The following is a 23,489-nucleotide window of genomic DNA, read 5'->3' on the forward strand; positions in this document are numbered from 1 at the left end:
CCACGTTCAGTCAATATTCAGTTGCCATGCTATGTTCTCTTATGAGAAACACTTAGCAACAAGCTTACAGCGCTTGTCAAAGATGCACAGCATTTTCAAGCATATTTCTGTCTCTATTTTTGAACATCACAGTTCAGTGCAAAATGTGCAGCATTTTGGAGCACAAAAAAAGAAAACCCAGCTAATTCTGCCATATGAGGAGAGAAACCCATTGATGCGATGTGCAGCAGTCAAGCAGGTCTCCGTTAAGGGTAGATAGACATCATTTTACTGGGCTGCACAGCTGCTTACCGCCGCGAAGGAACAACTTGATAGCAAAATTAATTAATGAATAAGAAGACATTAGTAGTGTGGAGCTGTGCTCCCGCTGTTATCCTGGCTCATTTCCACATCAAACGCAGAATATCAAAGGCAGGCCTCCGACTGGGGCCTTGATTTGATGTAGTAAATTCATATAAGTCCGCAATCAATATTTAATTAAGCGTTCGACATAGCGGGTATATTTCATGTTTGCTGTATGATCCTGTTTAATGGGAAGCGTAAGATTAATTGCAAGGCCGTGGAAGAGACGAGTAGAGGAAGAGAGTGCAACATTTCTCCCTCTCTCTTGATCCAGCTCTCTCTCGCTCCATTTTGTGCTGTCACAGGCAGAGGGCTGCTCACACCGGGGAGACAGATAGTGAAATCCTGGGGAGAATGACATCAGTCTTTGCTGGCGCCACGCTGGCAGTAGCTCTTATAAGACCTGAGGAGTACCCTTCTATCAATCACCATCACCTCACAAGATGTCGGAATTCACCATCCGTGACATCTTAACAACTTTATTTATATTGGGGCGGTGTGTCTCCTCGCCATTGACACACACTGAGCTTCGGAAATAAAACTGAAAAAGAATAGGTATGAATCAGGAAAATATGAAGGAGGTATTGCGTTCATGGAGAGCTCAATTTCTCTAGAGCCTTTGAAAATATAGTAAAGCTTTCAGCTTGCATTTCGCTTATAAGCATGAATAACGTGCCAGTTGAGTATAGGTCTGATGTGAGGTAGAAGCAAGACTGCGTTTGATATTGCGGAGCAAACAGTACATTTATCAAAGAGGAGCTCGATTCCAACATTGCAGGAATAAAAAGGCATTATGGCACGGCACGTTTTGGCATTTCAACTCTTGGAGAGCTAAGAGAAGGCTGCCTTAAGGAACAAGACAGGATGGATACCTAAACAACATGAGCATGTAGAATAAATGAACGTCAACAAACAATAGACCAACATTCAAGTATACACATCAAAAATGAATTACATAGCTATGTACAAAAGTCTCTTTTTAAGAAATGTTTCAGGCGAAAACCCGGATTATTATGACGCATAAGAACACACATAAACATACAAACACCAACTGCATTCTCACTGATTAGCAATGACGGTTAAGAATCCCTCAGAGAACTAGAGTCCATGGATTTAATCCAGCTACAGCAGCCCAACAGAAAAGCCCATTGGCTGGGTCTAAGAGGAAGTGGGGGATTGAATTTTAAGTCCCAAACCTTTTCACGTGTCCCTTGTCCTTCACCAAACCGTGTGTCTTTGTGCTGGTAGAACCCTGTGCTGTCTAAAGTGTTTGGAGGGTAACATTCATAAAGTGTGTCCACTGTCCATCATGGTGGGCAAAAAACAGGTCCTCATGTTACTGGCCCAGAAAAATGTCAATCAAAAATCCAGACCTAAAACTCCTATGTCCTTCTTCAATTGGCTACTTTGAGGAAGCAGAGTTTAAGATATTCCATCAGTCATGACCTCACAATGTCTAATGGAAAACAGTCTGTCTTTTCAGTCTGTCAATCTTTGTAAAGGTCCAACAAAAAGGTGTTGCTGCCTTCCAATGCTCCTCCGAAGTGGGAAATACGAGGTTCCGACTAACCACTTTCCCAGTTCCCACGAGCACTTGAAGACAGCATTTTTCCTCTAAGGGGAGCTGAGCTTTCTGGCCTTCAGATTCCATGGATCTGCATAAAAGATAGGAGGCACAAATGATTCAAACAAACCCATCTAATGAGCTACATGTCAGAGAGGAGGGTTGAGAGTACAAATGGCTTTAGAAACCTCTTCCTCTGTACTGTAACACTAACCTTACCTCCTAGTCTGGTGGACTGTCCTCTACTGCCGTTTCCCAGAATCATGTGCAGGTTGGGGACTGGGATGATACCCTCCTGTCTGCGACTCAGGTTCTTCACCAGCCTGGAGATGGAGTGAGGGAGGGAGGCTTTAGAGGAGTTAAAGGCCCAGTACAGTCAAAAACGTGATATTACTGTTTCTCATTAAACAAAAACAAAACAAAAAAAAACAAAAAAATCACACTGAGTTTTGAATATTACTGAGAAATTGTGAAAATTATGATAAGGCCATTTTAGTGTTAGAGCTGTTTGAAAAAAACATGACATTTCAACCTGTTTTGGTGGAATGGGAGTTTTTGCCTGCCTGGTGACAACACCAGGGGGTCAATTAGTTAATAGGTCAATAAGAAATAGAGTTCCAAGCCTCTCTGCCAATAACAGATAGTTTTCAGTTTTCCCCTCCCCACTCAGACCACTCTGACAGTCCTAGCAACATTCTTGCTCGAGAAATTGCTCATTGCTAAGAAGCAAATGTATTTATTTGACCATCTTAATTGAAAATAATCACAGTACTTACTGATTTAATATTGAGATACAAACGGCTGCATTGGACCTTTAAGGTGAAGGGCAGGACACACGATAATGAAATTGGCAGAGCGCAGCGGTGTGCAGAAGATAACCTGCTGGGTGTTGACGAATGGTGCCCATTCAACATGTAGAATTGTTGTGAAATGAAAATAAAATGGTAGCCGATAGGACTGCTACACGCTGCTTTTAACCATTCTCCTACGCTGTCTGTTTTGTCGTTAAGTCTTCACACCTGCTATATTAGGCTCCAGTCGGCCCATAGCCCATGTCAAAGCCGTGTCAAATAAGGTTCTGCCATTGGCAACCAACTTTACCACCAGACAAATGACACTGTCGACACTCACCAGTGGCCTTCGCTGTCCTCGTGCTGCAGCTGGATGACATCGCCGCGCTTGATGGTGAGGTCATCTGGGCCGTATCGTGAACATTCAGCCAAGGCCTTATATCTGCCTGGAGCCTGGGAGGACAGACACAATTCTGTTACACTAGGATATGTAGAACTGTAGCCTACTAGAGTATGCCTTTTAAACGTGTAGTGTCCACTTTAAACGTAGGGAGCTTGAAGAGGTTCCTTTAACCTTTCTGATAAGCATATTTAAAGGTCCTGGGTAAGGAACGAGGCCACACAGTGTGTTAGTGTTTAAATACAGATGAGTGGTTGTATTGATGTTGTAGAGAACCCATCTCACCAGCTGAGCAGCGTCCTCCTCCTCGGTGTCTGACGGCTGAGAGGGGTCCTCACCTCCACCCCACTCCTCCAGACCCTCACAGATGTCTACTGAGTGAGGCGCGCCGGGCCAACCTGGATATTACACACATTTTAGTTTTGAGTTACATTTTGCTTGTCTCTCCTTATATAGTGCCTTAATGAAGTACCAGAAATACCTGAAGTAAATACGTGGTAACTATGGCGATAAATTAAAATTAAAAACGGAGTCATTGACAATCAAATTATATTTTTTCTAGGGATAGGGGAAAAAATCTATACTGTAGAGTATTGCGTTATTATTTTTGCAGATTTTATATCAATACTGTGACTCCCAAGTATCGATTTGTAATGTTAGCTAGCGCTAGTGCACTGTACCAGCGATAAAACTGCAGGATTTATCATCCTATACCTTGTTCTCCATCTTCTTTCTAAAATGTTTAAATGGTTTTGAGAACTTTTACCACCAAAACAAATTTTCGCATGGCTTTCTCTTGGAACATTGAATCGCAAAAAAATATATAATCTTGATACATATAGAATTGCAATACATATGGTATCGGCACCTAAGTATCATTATAATATTGTATCTTCAGGTCGCTGACAAATCCCAGCCCTACTTTTCCCCATGCACCCACAGCTCCTCCATGCACCCAGTGCTCCTTCATGTGAAATACCTGCATCTTTAGGGAACCGGGATTGCAATTGTATTAATACCCACATAAACCCAATGTCAATTCAGAGGAGTTTCATGTACCATCTCTCATGACCCAATAACCATTGTTGACCCAATCACCATAATTACAAATAGTTACCAAGTATTTACTTTATTATGTTATGGGTATAGACAAGTGAGTTGCATAGAAACAAAACCGATGCGTGCGCAATTTAGGGGCAAAACAATTGTCAACTCAAAAGGATTATTGACAACATATGAACTGTATTTCATCTCCAAATGTTTATTGAAAACATACATTTCCACAAAAACCACTAGTTGTCTCTCAAATACATCGTTACAGTTGTTGGTTAGCTAGCTAGCGAATTTTCGCCATATTAGCATACAGGTGACATCAGTCAAAACACCTCAAAACAAGACATGGTATCAATAACAAGATACAACTAGCTGAAACAAGAGACCTACTATTCCCCACATGGCAGCCACTTGTTGCTAGCTATCTGACCGTTCAAAAATCATAACACCACGAGGCCTTCTGCCCCATTGATGCGAGTGCATCATTTTGGTGAAGTTGTCTGGCAACCAGTCTATTGTACATGTATGGGTTAGTGGTGTACTCACTGCGTCGGTTTCGCCGGTGTTGAGGGGAGTGGAACTGGGGGTCTGGACTGCTCCTCCCTGACTCGGTGTCCTCTGAGCTGATCGACGCCCTCTGCTGTTTGCTGTGGGAGAGACAACACGACACAATCAATTTGTATACCTTTTATTTAACCTTTATTTAACTAGACTTAATCAATTAACGAACTCATGCTCCAGGTAGAAGCTGCCCTTAGCCATAGATCTAACCTTTACTCATTTCGGAGGAACATCTGATCCTTGATCTGTGGTTAAGGACAACTTCTCAAACTCATCTCACACCACCATGATGACCTTTCAGACGCCAGCCAAACAGCCCACAGAGCAGCAAAACAGAGTACAGCATATAGCAACCATGTGACCAAGTGCAACCAAGTTCACACTGAGACACATGTTGGCGCATGGAAAGATCTGGTCTCGATTTAACAAGATCCTAGTTCGTCAGTGTATTAGGTGGTCTATATTTTGGGTTTGAAATACCTACTATAATTTAGCGACATTTCAGTTATATTCAATCTCAAAAAGCGAGCCCCATCTCAGAAGCAGTTCTGGTGCTGGAAACATGAGGAAATCAATACGTCTTTTGTTTATTTGTTTTGCATTCCATGCTAAATTGAAAATCCCATGCAAAGATGGGTGCAGTCATTTGGGGTAAGATGTCTGAAATGGAAGGCCTGTTGGGACATTGGTCTCTCAAGACATGAAAAGCGTATCTGGCAATTTATGAGCCGAATGGAGTCTGCTATTAAATGGGTTGCAGATGACGGTCAGTATGCAAACACAGCAGCCCTGTGGGTGGTTTAGGTCCCCAAGCTGGGCCATGCCGAGCCTGGCCGAGGCATGCAGAGCTGGGCTGAGTTTACCACTGAGTGCCAGGGCGGGTCAGTGGCGCTGGGGGCGGGGTCGGTTGGGGGGGCGGGGCCGGGGGCGTTGCCGGGGGCTTCGAGGGTGTGGACTCCGGGAGCGCAGACACTGAAAGACATTGGCGGACAGCGAGACAAAGTCCAGCCCCGGCAGACAGCCCTTAGGAGCCCCTCCGGACGGCCGCACACCCCTGCAAGGGGAGGGGAGGACAGCAACCAGACAGCAAAGGAGAGAGTGGAGCATTCACACACATCTTCTCTTCACACATCAGCTCCTTAACCTTCTTCCTTTCATTTTCTATTTCCCAGCTTAATACCTGCTTGTTGATATGGTCCCCAACACCACATATCATAACCGTGTCAACAGGTCACATAACTGCCTGCCACACTCACACCATCAGTTGGGAGCTGCTGTGTCTTACACCCAACATACCTCTCAGACAAGGGCGGAGACAGTTGAATGTGGTCTGGCATCTGGTTGTTGACACAATGCTCATCTGAAAGAAAAAAGAGAACCAGAGAGAGGATGTCTGAGATGAATTACCGTAAACCAACTCTTTGTTGGGTGTGCTGTGGAGAGTGATGTGAGTGACATCCAAAACCTTTGAGGAGTTTCTGCTGGTTGGTGAGGATCCTTCGCAGATCATTGAGCCAAGCCATCTTAACCTCCACTGTGGGGGCCTGGGAGATAAGATTAGAACACAGTCAATGTATGGTAACAAAACACAATGACAAGATAGACAGAATACTTATTCTTTTGTGAAGACATTTTATTTGCATCTTACAGGCATGATTTCAAAATGGCACCACAGTAACATAACACATATTTCACTGTAACAATACATAACAAATCATAACATGAAGTTGACAAAGAAGGCAGAACAAAGAACAGAACAGCACGCAGATGACAAACAAGTCAGTGGGTGGTGGTTATTGTCTAGAGTTCTTTTGTGGTGAACATACGCTGCTTCTGGGTGGCATGAATCATTTCAACAGTCACTTCACAAAGTAGAGGTAGTCCTTACCTGAACTAAGTACACCTCCTCCCTGCCACTGTACCAGATCTCAAACTTTTTCACATCTCCCTTGACGTTCTCTGTAATCCCCACCGCACTCATCTGTCATGACACACACACACACACTGACTGTTACGCACACATACTGATTGAACCTGGGGCCTACAAGCAGACGTCATGCATCACACGTCAGCCACACGTCAGCTACATGCTACACGGCTGGCCCACACACCTCCATGTGACGGCAGGAAGCTCAGGGGCTCAATAAAAAATCAAGAGGAGAACATCTGGTGGTGTGACACCATCCGCCATGCCCTGTGCATATTAACACACACACACTCGCCTTGACACACAAACCAAAACAAACATCCCACTGGAGACCGTTCCGAAAGGCAGCACGTGTCAGAGAGTACCGCCTTCACACACACACCTTGAGACAGTGCTTGAAGCTGTAGGAGGGGGTCTTGTCTGCACCCTCTCCATGCTCCTCCCTGCGCTTGCAGAAGAGCAGGGCTCTCTCATACAGGAACAGGTGTCTCTGCATGGGCTTGAAGCGGGCCAGCTCCTTCATACGGGTGGGGCCTTTCTTATGGCTGATCCACACACTAAAGGAGCCCTGCATCAGCACCCGGCCCAGGTCAGACAACTCTCCCTGGGTGAACGATACACAGACAAGGTCAGAGACTGGCTCATACACAGTTCAACACATAGGGACTGGTTTAGTTAGTTAATCTAATGCTACACATACTGACAGAATTGTATAAATTGCCAATACACTGTATGCTATGATCAGATTCAACCACTTTGCTGTACAGTGTCAGCAGCACAGGGCTGAAGCACCAGGAGGCCCCACCTGGTAACCTGTGATGGCGATCTGATGCATGGAGTCATTGACTGACTTGAGGAGGTCCAGCATGGCTGCTAGCGCCCCCTGTAGCTCCGAGGTCCCCTCACAGCCTCCTGGACTGTACTTCAGTAGCTCCTAGCGCGCGCGCACACACACACACACACACACACACACACACACACACACACACACACACACACACACACACACACACACACAAATCATTGTCTGGTACACATCAATATCTGATAAAAGTTGAAATCCCAAATTCTCCAGCTGTACTATAAAATAGATGTGTTGCGCGTATGATTTTCCTTATTTTGTCTTTTAACAGGGACTAACACAGGAAAAACATTTGGTAGCAGTCCCCATTAACCAGATGGGATTTCTCTGTAATTTAATCTGTAATCCCTAATGTCATGCATTCAATTCATTGAAATGAATGTTCCTCTGTAGGGCTAGGTTATGTAAGAGTGCTGTTGTCATTTACAGGATTTTGGGACATTGAATTATGATAAAGGTTCTGCATAGTTTTATCTACTATAGACACTGCAATAGTGGCATGGTATGCTGTGTAGAGGTGTGTGTGTCATACCTTCAGTAGTAGCTGGTACTTGGTAAGGCGTTGTACTGGTTTCAGCAGGTAAGAATCCAGGCCCAGTTTGTGCTCCAGCTTCTTCTGGCACTCCTGTAGAATATGTCGAGGAAGGACAAGATTGGGAAGGCTTTAATACTGCTTTACCACAGCAGTGAATCTATTTGAAATAATATGTCATTTTGTGCCATTAAAAAAATGAATTTTATGGCTAAGTATCAATAGGGAGCAGTAGTGGGCTGACAGACAAAAACATGGCTTCACCTGGAAAAAGGCACAGTCTGAGAACTGCCTCCATAAGGACTCTGAGCGAGACTTATTCTGACAGTAACACTCATACACCTGGAAATTCTCCTTCTGGAAATACACACAAACATTTCCAATGACACACCATCCATGCAAGACAAACACACATATACTGTAGGTAAAGACATTGTTCAGAAACAACCACAGACATGTACACACACAATAGACTTTCCTCACCCGCTCCAGAAAGCAGGCCCCTACTCCCTCTGGGGTCTCCAGGCAGCCCTCCAGGTCCTGCAGGAACACCCTGTCGAAGCAAGAGATCATGAGTCAGAGGTCAAAGGTCACAGACAGGTCAAGTCAATAGGTCATACCCTAACCACACACAGCAGCAACCATCACCACACAGTCAGCCTCACAGTAGGCCACTATCCTGCCCTCCTCCATAGTTAATGACTGGGGTCACCCACACAGCCGTGCCACTGAGCCCCCTGTGTCTGCCAGTTTCCTCTCTCGTTGGCATAATCAAATGCTTGTTTGAGCAACTCACATTTAACACCAGTTAGAGAGGCTCTAATTGGCTTAGGGCCTCATGCAGTCATTCAATTAAGCCATTCAGCCCAGCAGGGGAGCAGGACCAGCAGGCAGGATATAGAGAATGCAGATCACAGGAGGCTGCTCATAATAATAATGGCCGAAACGGAGCGAATGGAATGGCATCAAACACATGGAAACCATATGTCTGATGTATTATACCATTCCACTGATTCTACTCCCGTTATTACCACTAGCCCATCCTCCCCAATTAAGTTCACCAACCTCCTGTGATAGACAGAACCACTAATAAACACTTGAACTAACACAGCTGGTAGAGGAAACTGGCTAGTACACTGAACAAATATGAATGCAACAATTTATAAGATTTTACTGAGTTACAGTTCATATAAGGAAATCAGTAAATTTAAATAAATTCATTAGGCCCTAATCTATGGATTTCATATGACTGGGATTAAAGATATGCATTTGTTGGTCACATACTTTAAGTGAAATGGACCTCAGAATTCCATCATGGTATTTCTGTGCATTTCAATTGCCATCGATAAAATGCAATTGTGTTCGTTGTCTGTAGTTTATGCCTGCCCATATCATAACCCTACCGCCACCACTCTGTTCACAATGTTGACATCAGCAAACCGCTCGTCCACACGACGCCATGCACGTGGTCCGCGGTTGTGAGACCGGTTGGACAGACTGCCAAATTCTCTAAAATGACGTTGGCGGCGGCTTATGGTAGAGAAATTAACATAAAATTCTCTGGCAACACCTCTGGTGGACATTCCTGCAGTCAGCATGCCAATTGCAACCTCCCTCAAAATGTGAGAAATCTGTGGCATTGTGTTGTGCGACAAAACTGCACTTGTGTAATGATCATGCTGTTTAATCAGCTTCTTGATAGGCCAAGGTGAAATGCTCACTAACAGGGATGTAAACCAATTTGTGCACAACATTTGAGAGAAAAAAGCTTTTTTTTGTGCGAATGGACGTTTCTGGATTTTTTTTATTTCAGCTCATGAAACCAACACTTACATATTGCGTTGATATTTTTGCTCAGTGTAGCTAGTGTACTGGAGACATGGTTGTTTTTAAGATGAAGCATTAGTTCATAGAGGCTATGTGGATGCAATGATTGGAGTCTCAATGAACTGTGAGATTGAACCAAACAACATTAATGACAGTGAGGATCCTTCCTCTAAACCACAGGGTGTATATTTTGTGTGTGTGTATATTTTGTGTGTGTGTGTGTGTGTGTGTGTGTGTGTGTGTGTGTGTGTATATTTTGTGTGTGTGTGTGTGTGTGTGTATTTTGTGTGTATATTTTGTGTGTGTATGTGAATGTGTGTGTGTGTGTGTGTGTCCTTGCCTGCTGTGGAAGTTGTAGATCTCAGGCATGTTTCCAAACAGGATGTCTTTCTTACTTTGCAGGATGGGGGGCAGGAGCCCTGAAAGGCCTGGGTTCTCCATCTCTCCCCTGTATCCCTACGCGCATATACACACATCAGCATAGAGAAATCTCTGTAGTAATCCAGAAATGGTGAAACGCTGCTGTGTATCTTCTCACCAGCAGCACTGACAGCAGCTCCTCCACATAGACTCTCTCTGTCTCGATTAGCTCCCTCATCACGTGACTGTGGAGACACAGGGCCTCATTAGTATTATGTCTGAACATAAGGAATCAGGAAGACTACAGAGGGATTATATAGAGGATGAGTAGACAGACCGTTTGAGAAGGTCTGGGCTGTCCTCTCCCTCCAGGCTGGCGAGCAAGGAGCTCCTATTCTCCTGGTAGTCATGCATCACCTCAATCTGAGACAGACAGGTCAAAAGAGACAAGCAGGATTAACATCCTCAAATAACACAGATTAAAGAAGGAAATCCACCTCAAGCCTTTACGACTACCGAAAGATGACTAACTTTAATGTAAACATCACAGCTGTACTGTTGCCACGGTGACATTCATAGTGAGGTGTGTGAACTGTGACAGCATTTAAAGTCATTTCTCCACTGTGGTTATTCACTTTTTTTATGTCTCCACGTTTACGTCATCCTTTCCTCCATCTCACCTTTCTGGAGCCGGGGCTTTTCCGTGACGTCCTCTTCCCAGGAAGTGATAGATCGAAGGAGAACTTCAAACCGTCGACCCCTGCAAAAGATGACCTCTCAGCTGAAGTTGATAATGATGTACGTTTCTATGTGTTTTTATAAAACACAAGACCTGTCTGGATAACATGTTAATAATGATGATAAAACACAAGACCTGTCTGGATAACATGTTAATAATGATGATAAAACACAAGACCTGTCTGGATAACATGTTAATAATGATGATAAAACACAAGACCTGTCTGGATAACATGTTAATAATGATGATAAAACACAAGACCTGTCTGGATAACATGTTAATAATGATGATAAAACACAAGACCTGTCTGGATAACATGTTAATAATGATGATAAAACACAAGACCTGTCTGGATAACATGTTAATAATGATGATAAAACACAAGACCTGTCTGGATAAAATTGTTAATAATGATGATAAAACACAAGACCTGTCTGGATAACATGTTAATAATGATGATAAAACACAAGACCTGTCTGGATAACATGTTAATAATGATGATAAAACACAAGACCTGTCTGGATAACATGTTAATAATGACCTGTCTGGATAACATGTTAATAATAATGATAAAACACAAGACCTGTCTGGATAACATGTTAATAATGACCTGTCTGGATAACATGTTAATAATGATGATAAAACACAAGACCTGTCTGGATAACATGTTAATAATAATGATAAAACACAAGACCTGTCTGGATAACATGTTAATAATAATGATAAAACACAAGACCTGTCTGGATAACATGTTAATAATGACCTGTCTGGATAACATGTTAATAATGATGATAAAACACAAGACCTGTCTGGATAACATGTTAATAATAATGATAAAACACAAGACCTGTCTGGATAAGATGTTAATAATGATGATAAAACACAAGACCTGTCTGGATAACATGTTGATAATGACCTTTCTGGATAACATGTTAATAATGATGATAAAACACAAGACCTGTCTGGATAACATGTTAATAATGATGATAAAACACAAGACCTGTCTGGATAACATGTTAATAATGACCTGTCTGGATAACATGTTAATAATGATGATAAAACACAAGACCTGTCTGGATAACATGTTAATAATGACCTGTCTGGATAACATGTTAATAATGATGATAAAACACAAGACCTGTCTGGATAACATGTTAATAATGATGATAAAACACAAGACCTGTCTGGATAACATGTTAATAATGATGATAAAACACAAGACCTGTCTGGATAACATGTTAATAATGACCTGTCTGGATAACATGTTAATAATGATGATAAAACACAAGACCTGTCTGGATAAGATGTTGATAATGATGACAAAACACAAGACCTGTCTGGATAACATGTTAATAATGATGATAAAACACAAGACCTGTCTGGATAACATGTTGATAATGACCTTTCTGGATAACATGTTAATAATGATGATAAAACACAAGACCTGTCTGGATAACATGTTAATAATGATGATAAAACACAAGACCTGTCTGGATAACATGTTGATAATGACCTTTCTGGATAACATGTTAATAATGATGATAAAACACAAGACCTGTCTGGATAACATGTTAATAATGATGATAAAACACAAGACCTGTCTGGATAACATGTTGATAATGACCTGTCTGGATAACATGTTAATAATAATGATAAAACACAAGACCTGTCTGGATAACATGTTAATAATGATGATAAAACACAAGACCTGTCTGGATAACATGTTAATAATGACCTGTCTGGATAACATGTTAATAATGATGATAAAACACAAGACCTGTCTGGATAACATGTTAATAATAATGATAAAACACAAGACCTGTCTGGATAACATGTTAATAATGACCTGTCTGGATAACATGTTAATAATAATGATAAAACACAAGACCTGTCTGGATAACATGTTAATAATGACCTGTCTGGATAACATGTTAATAATGATGATAAAACACAAGACCTGTCTGGATAACATGTTAATAATAATGATAAAACACAAGACCTGTCTGGATAACATGTTAATAATGATGATAAAACACAAGACCTGTCTGGATAACATGTTAATAATGATGATAAAACACAAGACCTGTCTGGATAACATGTTAATAATGATGATAAAACACAAGACCTGTCTGGATAACATGTTAATAATAATGATAAAACACAAGACCTGTCTGGATAACATGTTAATAATGATGATAAAACACAAGACCTGTCTGGATAACATGTTAATAATGATGATAAAACACAAGACCTGTCTGGATAACATGTTGATAATGACCTGTCTGGATAACATGTTAATAATAATGATAAAACACAAGACCTGTCTGGATAACATGTTAATAATGATGATAAAACACAAGACCTGTCTGGATAACATGTTAATAATAATGATAAAACACAAGACCTGTCTGGATAACATGTTAATAATGACCTGTCTGGATAACATGTTAATAATAATGATAAAACACAAGACCTGTCTGGATAACATGTTAATAATGATGATAAAACACAAGACCTGTCTGGATAACATGTTAATAATGACCTGTCTGGATAACATGTTAATAATGATGATAAAACACAAGACCTGTCTGGATAACATGTTAATAATGACCTGTCTGGATAACATGTTAATAATAATGATAAAACACAAGACCTGTCTGGATAACATGTTAATAATGACCTGTCTGGATAACATGTTAATAATAATGATAAAACACAAGACCTGTCTGGATAACATGTTAATAATGACCTGTCTGGATAACATGTTAATAATGATGATAAAACACAAGACCTGTCTGGATAACATGTTAATAATAATGATAAAACACAAGACCTGTCTGGATAACATGTTAATAATAATGATAAAACACAAGACCTGTCTGGATAACATGTTGATAATGATGATAAAACACAAGACCTGTCTGGATAACATGTTAATAATGATGATAAAACACAAGACCTGTCTGGATAACATGTTAATAATGATGATAAAACACAAGACCTGTCTGGATAACATGTTAATAATGACCTGTCTGGATAACATGTTAATAATAATGATAAAACACAAGACCTGTCTGGATAACCTGTTAATAATGACCTGTCTGGATAACATGTTAATAATAATGATAAAACACAAGACCTGTCTGGATAACATGTTAATAATAATGATAAAACACAAGACCTGTCTGGATAACATGTTAATAATAATGATAAAACACAAGACCTGTCTGGATAACATGTTAATAATAATGATAAAACACAAGACCTGTCTGGATAACATGTTAATAATGATGATAAAACACAAGACCTGTCTGGATAAAATTGTTAATAATGATGATAAAACACAAGACCTGTCTGGATAACATGTTAATAATGATGATAAAACACAAGACCTGTCTGGATAACATGTTAATAATGACCTGTCTGGATAACATGTTAATAATAATGATAAAACACAAGACCTGTCTGGATAACATGTTAATAATGACCTGTCTGGATAACATGTTAATAATGATGATAAAACACAAGACCTGTCTGGATAACATGTTAATAATGATGATAAAACACAAGACCTGTCTGGATAACATGTTAATAATGATGATAAAACACAAGACCTGTCTGGATAACATGTTAATAATGACCTGTCTGGATAACATGTTAATAATAATGATAAAACACAAGACCTGTCTGGATAACATGTTAATAATAATGATAAAACACAAGACCTGTCTGGATAACATGTTAATAATGATGATAAAACACAAGACCTGTCTGGATAACATGTTAATAATGACCTGTCTGGATAACATGTTAATAATAATGATAAAACACAAGACCTGTCTGGATAACATGTTAATAATGATGATAAAACACAAGACCTGTCTGGATAACATGTTAATAATGACCTGTCTGGATAACATGTTAATAATAATGATAAAACACAAGACCTGTCTGGATAACATGTTAATAATAATGATAAAACACAAGACCTGTCTGGATAACATGTTAATAATGATGATAAAACACAAGACCTGTCTGGATAACATGTTAATAATAATGATAAAACACAAGACCTGTCTGGATAACATGTTAATAATGATGATAAAACACAAGACCTGTCTGGATAACATGTTAATAATGAGTATAGTATATGTCTCTATATGTGCTTTGATGAAGCCATGGCGATACAACAGCTGACACTACCTAACACTACATTATCCAATAGAGCCATCACTACAAAGAGCAGTTGCTTGTGGCGATATGAGAATGTACAGTAGGTTTGGTCCTGTGGGACCTGGTTGTCCTATCCTCACTTTTATTTTTTTTATTTTTTTAACCTTTATTTAACTAGGAAAGTCAGTTAAGAACAAATTCTTATTTACAATGACGGCCTTGTTCAGGGGCAGAACAACAGATGTTTTACCTTGTCGGCTCAGGGATTCGATCTAGCAACCTTCCGGTTACTGGCCCAATGCTCTAACCACTAGGCTACCTGCTGCCCTATTATCCCCTAAGGACGGATTATACTGCTGGGCCAAAACAGGTAGATCTTTAACTCAGGTCGAGCACAAACACTGTGGGCTTCCTCATTACTGGATCCTGTAGTTGGCTGTTTTGAATACTTCACTGCAGGGCTGGAGGGACGTGTGTGAAGCCCTGGGCTGAGGACAGCTGGATGATGAAACATGTACTGTAAACCTCTCTAGCCAGAAGCAGTCAGCTATACAGTCTGATGCTGTTTAATCTACTGTGACAAATGTCCTGAATCATCAAGTGCGTGTGTGTCCACTACCTCCTCTTACCATGTTTGGGGGAGAATAGTGGGGATTTGGAGCGGGGTGGGTTCTCCGGCCGGGGGGCCACCAGTTGAATGGGACGGACTTGTTTATCAGCCAGCTTCCTCAGACAGACCTGTCTGTTGTGGATCATCTCCTGCACCGCTGTGTGCTTCTCAAATGTCTTCCCTATCTGGACCTGTGGAGGATGAGGAAAGAAGTGTGGGGGGGCTTAGAGGATTTATATGGAGCCAGAACCTGCAGTGTGTAAGCAAAACAGTGTTAGTGAAACAGTGTTCGCTAAATGGGCTTTTATAGTTATGTAATGTATTATGTGTATAGAAAGCCTTATGATGGATTATACACAGATGGTTCATGAGAAGCATTACAGAGGGCTTTTCTCTTTAAACCATAGAGCTGTTTGTGAATGAGAGACACTGGTTGGTGTTTAACCTGTATCTCTGGGGTGAGGACAGACTCAAACTCCACGGCCAGGAGGTCAGGTCCTGAGCTGAGGAGAGACGGAGCCCCCTCCAGGAATCTGTCTATGTCCTTCAGAGCTGCCTGGGCCCCCTGCTTAGACTGGAACTTTTCCACCAGCTGCTGGGCCAACAAGTAGGCCCCGTCGTCACACCAACTCTGGGCCTATGGTGGGGACGAGACAATGTCACGCACACTGACCAACCATAATCGGATATACGTTAGCACTTGACAGAGAATAAAGGTAACCAAAAATATTTTAGTGCTTGGTCTTGTGCCAGCACTTCATCTACGCAGATCAACAGCTAAATACTCAAATCAAATGGTATTTGTCACATACACGTGTTTAGCAGATGTTATTGCGGGTGTAACGAAATGCTTGTTTGTGTGTGTGTGTGTGCTCACCTAGGTGTATTAGTGTAAATAAATGTGTGTGTCCTCTACCTGATCCAAGCGTAGCAGCAGCTGATAGGCCTGGGAGAGGTGTGTGTGTTTGTCCCTCAGAGCCTTACTGAGCGTGTCACAGCGGTGACGTAGCTCGTTGCAGCGCTGCACGATCAGGGCCATGGCGTAGTGGTGACAGGCTGCCAGCTGGTGACCGTGGAGGATGATGGTCTGGGCACGAGCCATCTCCTCCTAGCAACACCCAAGACACCACAGTCAGTTACATACAATAACATGCAGGAGGTCTACACACATACAGTATCACCATAGCAAATACAATTCAATCGTAGCTCCACAACCAATGCTGTTACCAAAAGCACGTGAGACCCAGAGAAGACGATCTCTGCCAACCACCATTTGTAGGTCAGGTCCTGAGGCTTAAGTATACACTAAGTGTAGTCCTGGTCCGTTGATCTGATGAGGGAGTGTGTAAAAGGTAAATACTGACCTGTGCGTGAGCCTCCAGGCTGTCCAGGTCCCTGAGTGTCTGTTCTGTCTGAGTCAGCGTCTCCCCTGACAACAACACCTCCCTCTCCTGGGTCGCCAGACGCTCCAGAGACAACTCCATCTGGCCACAAGAGGAGAGAGAGACTTTAGTTCCACACATATGCACGTCCCAACTTCAAAACACCTCATCCAATATCCAATTGAGCTGTACACCCTATGGGTATCGTCAAGAGTTGACTTTCGGGCATAGGCCAATTAATCATCAATCCATCCATGCCGTAAACGGTCGGTCTCACCTCCTGGAAGCTGTGTTCGTATCTGAGCAGCTGGAGGTACTGTTGGAGCTTCAGATGATGCTTCTCAAAGAACCCGTCAAAGGCTGACTCCATGTCCCTCAGCTGGGCTAGTAGCCTGAAGACCAGCGAGAGAGAGGTTGTAATAGATGGCCACTCTATAACATTTAGGCAGACGGTAGTATGATTATCCCTCTGAGGTTATATACCTCTGCACAGTCTCCCAGTCCAGCCTGATATCCCATAGTGAATCCTCCTCTCTCCCAGAGGCCTCCAGGCTAGCCAGCAGGTGACGACCCTCCTTTGATACAGACCATATCGCCTCCTGTACAAGACAGACAAGAAAAATGGCTATAAAACATCAGTGGGTCAATGTAGACTAGATTTCAGTTAGTCTGCCGCTGATACGAGACTGTCACACATTATCATAGAGCCTAGCATAAAAGGTGTGTGAAACGGAGTGCTGCAGTTATACCTTGAGTTTCCTGTACTTGTCAGTGTGGGTTGAGAGGAGGTGTACGATGCCGGTGCCCTCATCTGGCAGCTCTGTCTCTGCCAGCTCTGTGCCAAACGCCTGCAGCATCTGAGCTATGTCCTTAACTGTCACCGCAAAGCTCTCTATGGCCTGGAGGGGAGCCAGAGAGCACACAACACAGGGACGTCATCACAGTGTTTCTACATTTATACTCTGACGTCATCACTCAGAACGGTGCAGACATACAGGCCAAGTTTGAATGTGTCTCGCCACATCAGACATGTTGTAATATTTGTGCTGGGGTTCTGAGTGGCTGCATGGTTGATGGTATGTAAGTGTAAAGTATGTACTGTTCTCAGGACGATCCAGTCACTGTGGCAGTAATCCAGAGTTCCACCAAACTCAGAGGTCAGTTGGTTCTCATCAATGTATCTCAGTAGGTCTGTCACAGAGCTCAGCATCACCACCTAATAGAGGAGAGATATAACAATGGACACATTATTGACTGCGTTTAGTACTATGTACATGTGTGGTGAAGTGTTGGATTTGGTAAATGATCTGCCTTACTGGCATCTTGAGCATGAAGTCCTCCTGGCTGAAGCGGAAGCCCAGGTCTGTGACGGTGCGCTGGAAGAAGCTGGTGGGTCTCAGCACCAGCACCAGGTGGAGGTTCCCAGGGAAGGAGGCCTGGAAACAGGGGGGGAGAGAGACACCGTCACTGATGGACAGTGAGCCCTGACAAACCCTGGACCATGCCTTTTACCCAAAACCAGGCCAATCTGTTCACTATGAAAGGAAGGGACTTCTGGATGCATAGCCTTCATCTGTTCACCCTGAATGGGCATATTGACAGCACTAACAAGCAATCAGGCTCAGGCAGACAAAGCCTCTCAGTCTGACCCACTGTCAATTAAAGGAGGAAAGCTGGACCTATCCTGCCTATCACAGGTGTATTGAAGTTGTAGTCAATAGAACATGGCTTCACTAACCAAGAAGAGACAGTAGGTAGGCTGAATTCTATTTAGGGATGAGGCTTTGATTGAACTTCAGAGCGATTTTCAGCAGCAGACATCACAAGTAAAGCATTTAGGATGACAATCTTATCAGCTCAATTTGAAAAATAATTCTCACACCAATTTTATCACATGACTGTGGTGATGCAGGTCTAGCCTTACTAACATATGGGTTTGGTATAATTCAAGATGCCAGCTGTTAAAAATATGCATAGGACATCGACATAAAACAGTGGGAAATGTTGATTATTCCATAAAGAGCTCTGATATTAATTTGACGTCGCCATCAAAATCTAGCTTTAGGCTACTTCAAACATGGACATTGCCCTTCAAGCTCAACATGCTAAATATTGCAGTCGGATTTGTATTCACATAAGCAAGCCATCGTTCTCTGTCTTGCTGCATCAATTGCATGACTAGGCTAAAATCAGGCTCTGCACCGCAGTGCTATGCTTAAGCTGCAGCCAGTGAGCGATGCCGCATTCACCCTGCCCACCCAAACTTGACCACAACTCTTATCAATAAATCAAACTATTTAAAAAGCGCGTTACCGGGCTCTTCCGTATCCTGGTCAATCCTCGGCGCTGGTAACTCACAGCCATTGTGTTTACAGCCATTTATACGATCATGCTATCACTCTAAATCTCGCCGTCCCGAAGCTTACAAATCGGTGCCAATGTAGACTACTGGTTCCATTTACTGCGACGATGAGGGTGGCAGCGCTGTCTGCAATCTCTTCCTCTCATCGTGCGCCGAAATATAGCGTCATCAGGTAATATCCACGTAATTGAGTGCTGGCTAATGCATCTTAATTCCCTTGCCACGGTACTCAAGTTTCATACAGTGAGTACAGAACATTTTCTTTGAAAACTATGCATGAGCAATAATAAACTGTGACAAAGCAACTGCAGTATTTGACAGATATAGTCACGACGAAGTATTTTAATGAACTAAAGACCGAGAGACGAGACCATCACAAAACAGCAGGAACTGAGCGCTGGGCAATTCAGCACCATGGACAGCTCCCCACTCTGACGTCCAGTCTGTCTAGTGCTGAAATTCTGAACTGGATTTTTGTTTTTTTGCCACAGCAGCAAATCATATGTTCAAGACTATAACTCGCTCACCGCAATTCTGGCAAGTGCTGTTTTGATTGAGGTCCAAGTATCCAGTCTCCTGTCTAAAATGATGATGAATTTTACACCTGGTTGTCGTGCTCTGCAAACACAAGCAAAAAAAGTATTTGAACACAGGTACTTTTCACTGAGCAAATGTATACTTTTACTAGTCAAATATAATATGCCAAATTGATTTGACAGCTAACTGCAGCCAAAGACAAATTATATTTTTTGGTGCAGTAAGAACGCCTGCAGAGTGAATACATTAGATCTGTTTACAGGGATGTTCATCGACACTGTTGACCTGAACTCAAACTCCCCTTTTGGTCCACGTCCAATGATACGATCCCTCCTCCCTAGGATATACCTGCTCTGAGCTGGCACAGAGGACATCAAAATAGATGAGGGACAGAGAGCATCTAGTGCCATATCTGCAAAGAATACTAACTCTGGACTAAAGCAAGCACACACTGCATTGCAGAGAAAATTATGAGGCGAGAGAGGGAGGGCTAGAGAGATGAATAGTAGGAGGTAGTGTATTATGTTGGTTCACCCACCGAGGTATGAGGGTGAGGTATGTTAAGACTTTAGCTAAAGACTCCTCTGGAATGTCGCTGAAAGCAGAGTATTCTGGGAGGGTGATAATCACGCTGGAGTCCTCACCACGCCCACCTGGGAAGAAAAATAGTTTCATATGAACTATCACACTCAAGAGTGTACTAAACAATTATATTATGTTCTTTGCTGACCCCTCATTTAAATAGTCTATAAATGTTGGATTAACTGAGAACAGTTTTGTCAGTGTTAGTTTCTACATGTCACTACTACTTTTACAGGTCGTAGACACCGCCTGAATCTACACAACCAATGTTAACACAGGTCAGAGGTTATGAACCCCAAATAGACATTCCTGAGTAAAAGATCTCCCACCTGACAGGTAGGCCACCTGCTTCTCAATGTAGCCGTCCACCTCCTTCATACTCATAGGGACTGACACCTCTGTGGGAAGGAGGAGAAGGAGAGAGCGATAGAAAGAGAGGGAGATATTAGAACGATGGGGTCAGAGGCCCCTTCGAAAGTGTCAACTTATGGTTATCTTCCATAAGGATGATGATTTAACAGAGGGATTTACTGCCACCCAGTGGTCGTATGTAAAACAACATCAACATTAGTGATAAGGAAGGTATCAGACTCTCAGCTGTCTGGTTCAAGTCAGTCAATCATTCGGAGGCGGGTCTGGACCCCATCTTTCCACTGTGACATCCAGGCTAGCACAGCAGGAGGCTGTCATTATACCTCTCCACACCCTTCTCCTGTCACCAGGGGAGAGGCAGCATGGAGTCATATACTGTGTCCGGCCCGCTGTGGTGGCAGGCTGCATTACTCTCTCCTCTCATAACATTCCACATTCAACACAGTTTTCAGGACTAAAACACTGCCCGTAATATACTGTACATATACAATCAAATAGTGGTATGAGTGAAGCCACAGTGAAGACTGAGTTCACCTCTGTCACATTGGCATGAAGGATCGGGAGACAGACGCAGGAATGCGTAATAAGGTTTTTTATTGTACACAAATTACGGCGTGCCGTGTAAAGGCATGGGGACTAATACCAAACAAACACTACAAAACACAAAGTAATTTATAGTCAAATATAATTCTCTGCTGTTGACAAGTTTATGCAACCGATCAACAGACCACTTGATTCCCATCAACTAACCATCCCTTATGAATACTGCACATTATCATTAAATATGACAAGAGAGAGAGATGCAGTGGAGAGAGAGATGCATTGAAGAGAGCTAGAGAGAGAGAGTGAGCGAGAGAGAGAGTGAGCGAGAGAGAGAGAGAGCGAGAGAGAGAGCGAGAGAGAGAGCGAGAGAGATGCATTGAAGAGAGCTAGAGAGAGAGACCATCCAACCCAAAAAGGCCTGTTGTGTTGATGGTATCATTAATGAAATGATAAAATATACAGACCACAAATTCCAATCGGATATACTTAAACTCTTTAACATCATCCTTAGCTCTGGCATCTTCCCCAATATTTGGATCCAAGAACTGATCACCCCAATCCACAAAAGTGGAAACAATTTAGATCACAATAACTACCGTGGGATATGCATCAACAGCAACCTTGGGAAAATCCTCTGCATTATCATTAACAGCAGACTTGTACATTCCCTTAGTGAAAACAATGTACTGAGCAAATGTCAAATTGGCTTTTACCAAATTACCGTACGACAGACCACATATTCACCCTGCATACCCTAACTGACAAACAAGTCAAAACAAAGGAAAAGTCTTCTAATGCTTTGTTGATTTCAAAAAGGCATACGACATTATAAAATCCATGTACACAAACATCAAGTGTGCTGTTAAAAGTGTCGGAAAACACACATCTCTTTCCACAGGGCCGTGGGGTGAGACAAGGATGCATCTTACGCCCCACCCTCTTCAACATACACTACCGTTCAAAAGTTTGGGGTCACTTAGAAATGTCCTTGTTTTTGAAAGAAAAGCACATTTATTGTTCATTAAAATAACATCAAAATGATCAGAAATAAAGTGTAGACATTGTTAATGTTGTAAATGACTATTGTAGCTGGAAACGGCAGATTTTTTATGGAATATCTACATAGGCGTACAGAGGCCCATTATCAGCAACCATCACTCCTGTATTCCAATGCCACGTTGTGTTAGCTAATCCAAGTTTATAATTTTAAAAGGCTAATTGATCATTAAAAAAACCTTTTGCAATTATGTTAGCACAGCTGAAAACTGTTGTTGTGATTAAAGAAGCATCTGACGCTACCGTCCCACATACCCTAGTGAAGTTAAATTCTACAACCACCTGAAATGAAGCGATTCCCAAACCTTCCATAACAAAGCCATCCCCTACAGAGAGATGAACCTGGAGAAGAGTCCCCTAAGCAAGCTGGTCCTGGGGCTCTGTTCACAAACAGCACAATTAGAACCAACAAAATCCTGAGAAAACAAAAAGATAATTACTTGACAGATTGGAAAGAATTAACATAAAAACAAAGCAAACTAGAATGCTATTTGGCCCTAAACAGAGAGTACACCGTGGCAGAATACCTGATCCCTGTGACTGACCCAAACTTTAGGAAAGCTTTGACTATGTACAGACTCAGTGAGCATAGCCTTGCTATTGAGAAATGCCACTGTAGGCAGACCTCTCAAGAGAAGACAGGCTATGTGCACAGTTCCCACAAAATGAGGTGGAATCTGAGCTGCACTTCCTAACCTCCTGCCAAATGTATGACCATATTAGAGACACATATTTCCCTCAGATTACACAGACCGACAAAGAATTAGAAAATAAACCCAATCTTGATGAACCCCCATATCTATTGGGTGAAATACCAGTCGTCCTGTAAGTGACGGTGTCCTTTTCCATGTTGTCGTCGGGGGTAACCGTGTCAGGCAGGGAGTCAGCGTGGGTAGCGGTAATGAGTTCCGCTG

At 42.2% G+C, this 23,489-nt stretch overlaps 1 protein-coding gene across 1 annotated transcript in view; it reads right to left on the reverse strand.

Moving 5' to 3' along the window:
- Positions 1-5,593: 5,593 nt before the first annotated feature.
- Positions 5,594-23,489, reverse strand: part of LOC120061960 (proto-oncogene DBL-like) — a 28,499-nt gene continuing 10,603 nt past the window's right edge. Inside the window, exons 2-26 of the mRNA XM_039011745.1 lie at positions 20,934-21,002; positions 20,561-20,675; positions 20,013-20,103; positions 18,440-18,559; positions 18,223-18,339; positions 17,873-18,022; positions 17,607-17,722; positions 17,401-17,515; positions 17,106-17,225; positions 16,658-16,849; positions 16,187-16,378; positions 15,761-15,932; positions 10,900-11,000; positions 10,557-10,642; positions 10,398-10,464; positions 10,200-10,315; positions 8,516-8,585; positions 8,297-8,389; positions 8,033-8,125; positions 7,444-7,572; positions 7,021-7,242; positions 6,600-6,692; positions 6,177-6,255; positions 6,008-6,071; positions 5,594-5,765 (exon numbers count right to left, since the gene is read on the reverse strand). Coding sequence (XP_038867673.1) covers positions 5,594-5,765; positions 6,008-6,071; positions 6,177-6,255; positions 6,600-6,692; positions 7,021-7,242; positions 7,444-7,572; positions 8,033-8,125; positions 8,297-8,389; positions 8,516-8,585; positions 10,200-10,315; positions 10,398-10,464; positions 10,557-10,642; positions 10,900-11,000; positions 15,761-15,932; positions 16,187-16,378; positions 16,658-16,849; positions 17,106-17,225; positions 17,401-17,515; positions 17,607-17,722; positions 17,873-18,022; positions 18,223-18,339; positions 18,440-18,559; positions 20,013-20,103; positions 20,561-20,675; positions 20,934-21,002 — 2,954 coding nt within the window. The remainder of the gene's footprint in view (positions 5,766-6,007; positions 6,072-6,176; positions 6,256-6,599; positions 6,693-7,020; positions 7,243-7,443; positions 7,573-8,032; positions 8,126-8,296; positions 8,390-8,515; positions 8,586-10,199; positions 10,316-10,397; positions 10,465-10,556; positions 10,643-10,899; positions 11,001-15,760; positions 15,933-16,186; positions 16,379-16,657; positions 16,850-17,105; positions 17,226-17,400; positions 17,516-17,606; positions 17,723-17,872; positions 18,023-18,222; positions 18,340-18,439; positions 18,560-20,012; positions 20,104-20,560; positions 20,676-20,933; positions 21,003-23,489) is intronic.

Source organism: Salvelinus namaycush, chromosome 17 (genome assembly GCF_016432855.1).
Source record: "Salvelinus namaycush isolate Seneca chromosome 17, SaNama_1.0, whole genome shotgun sequence".
NCBI classification, from domain to species: domain Eukaryota; kingdom Metazoa; phylum Chordata; class Actinopteri; order Salmoniformes; family Salmonidae; genus Salvelinus; species Salvelinus namaycush.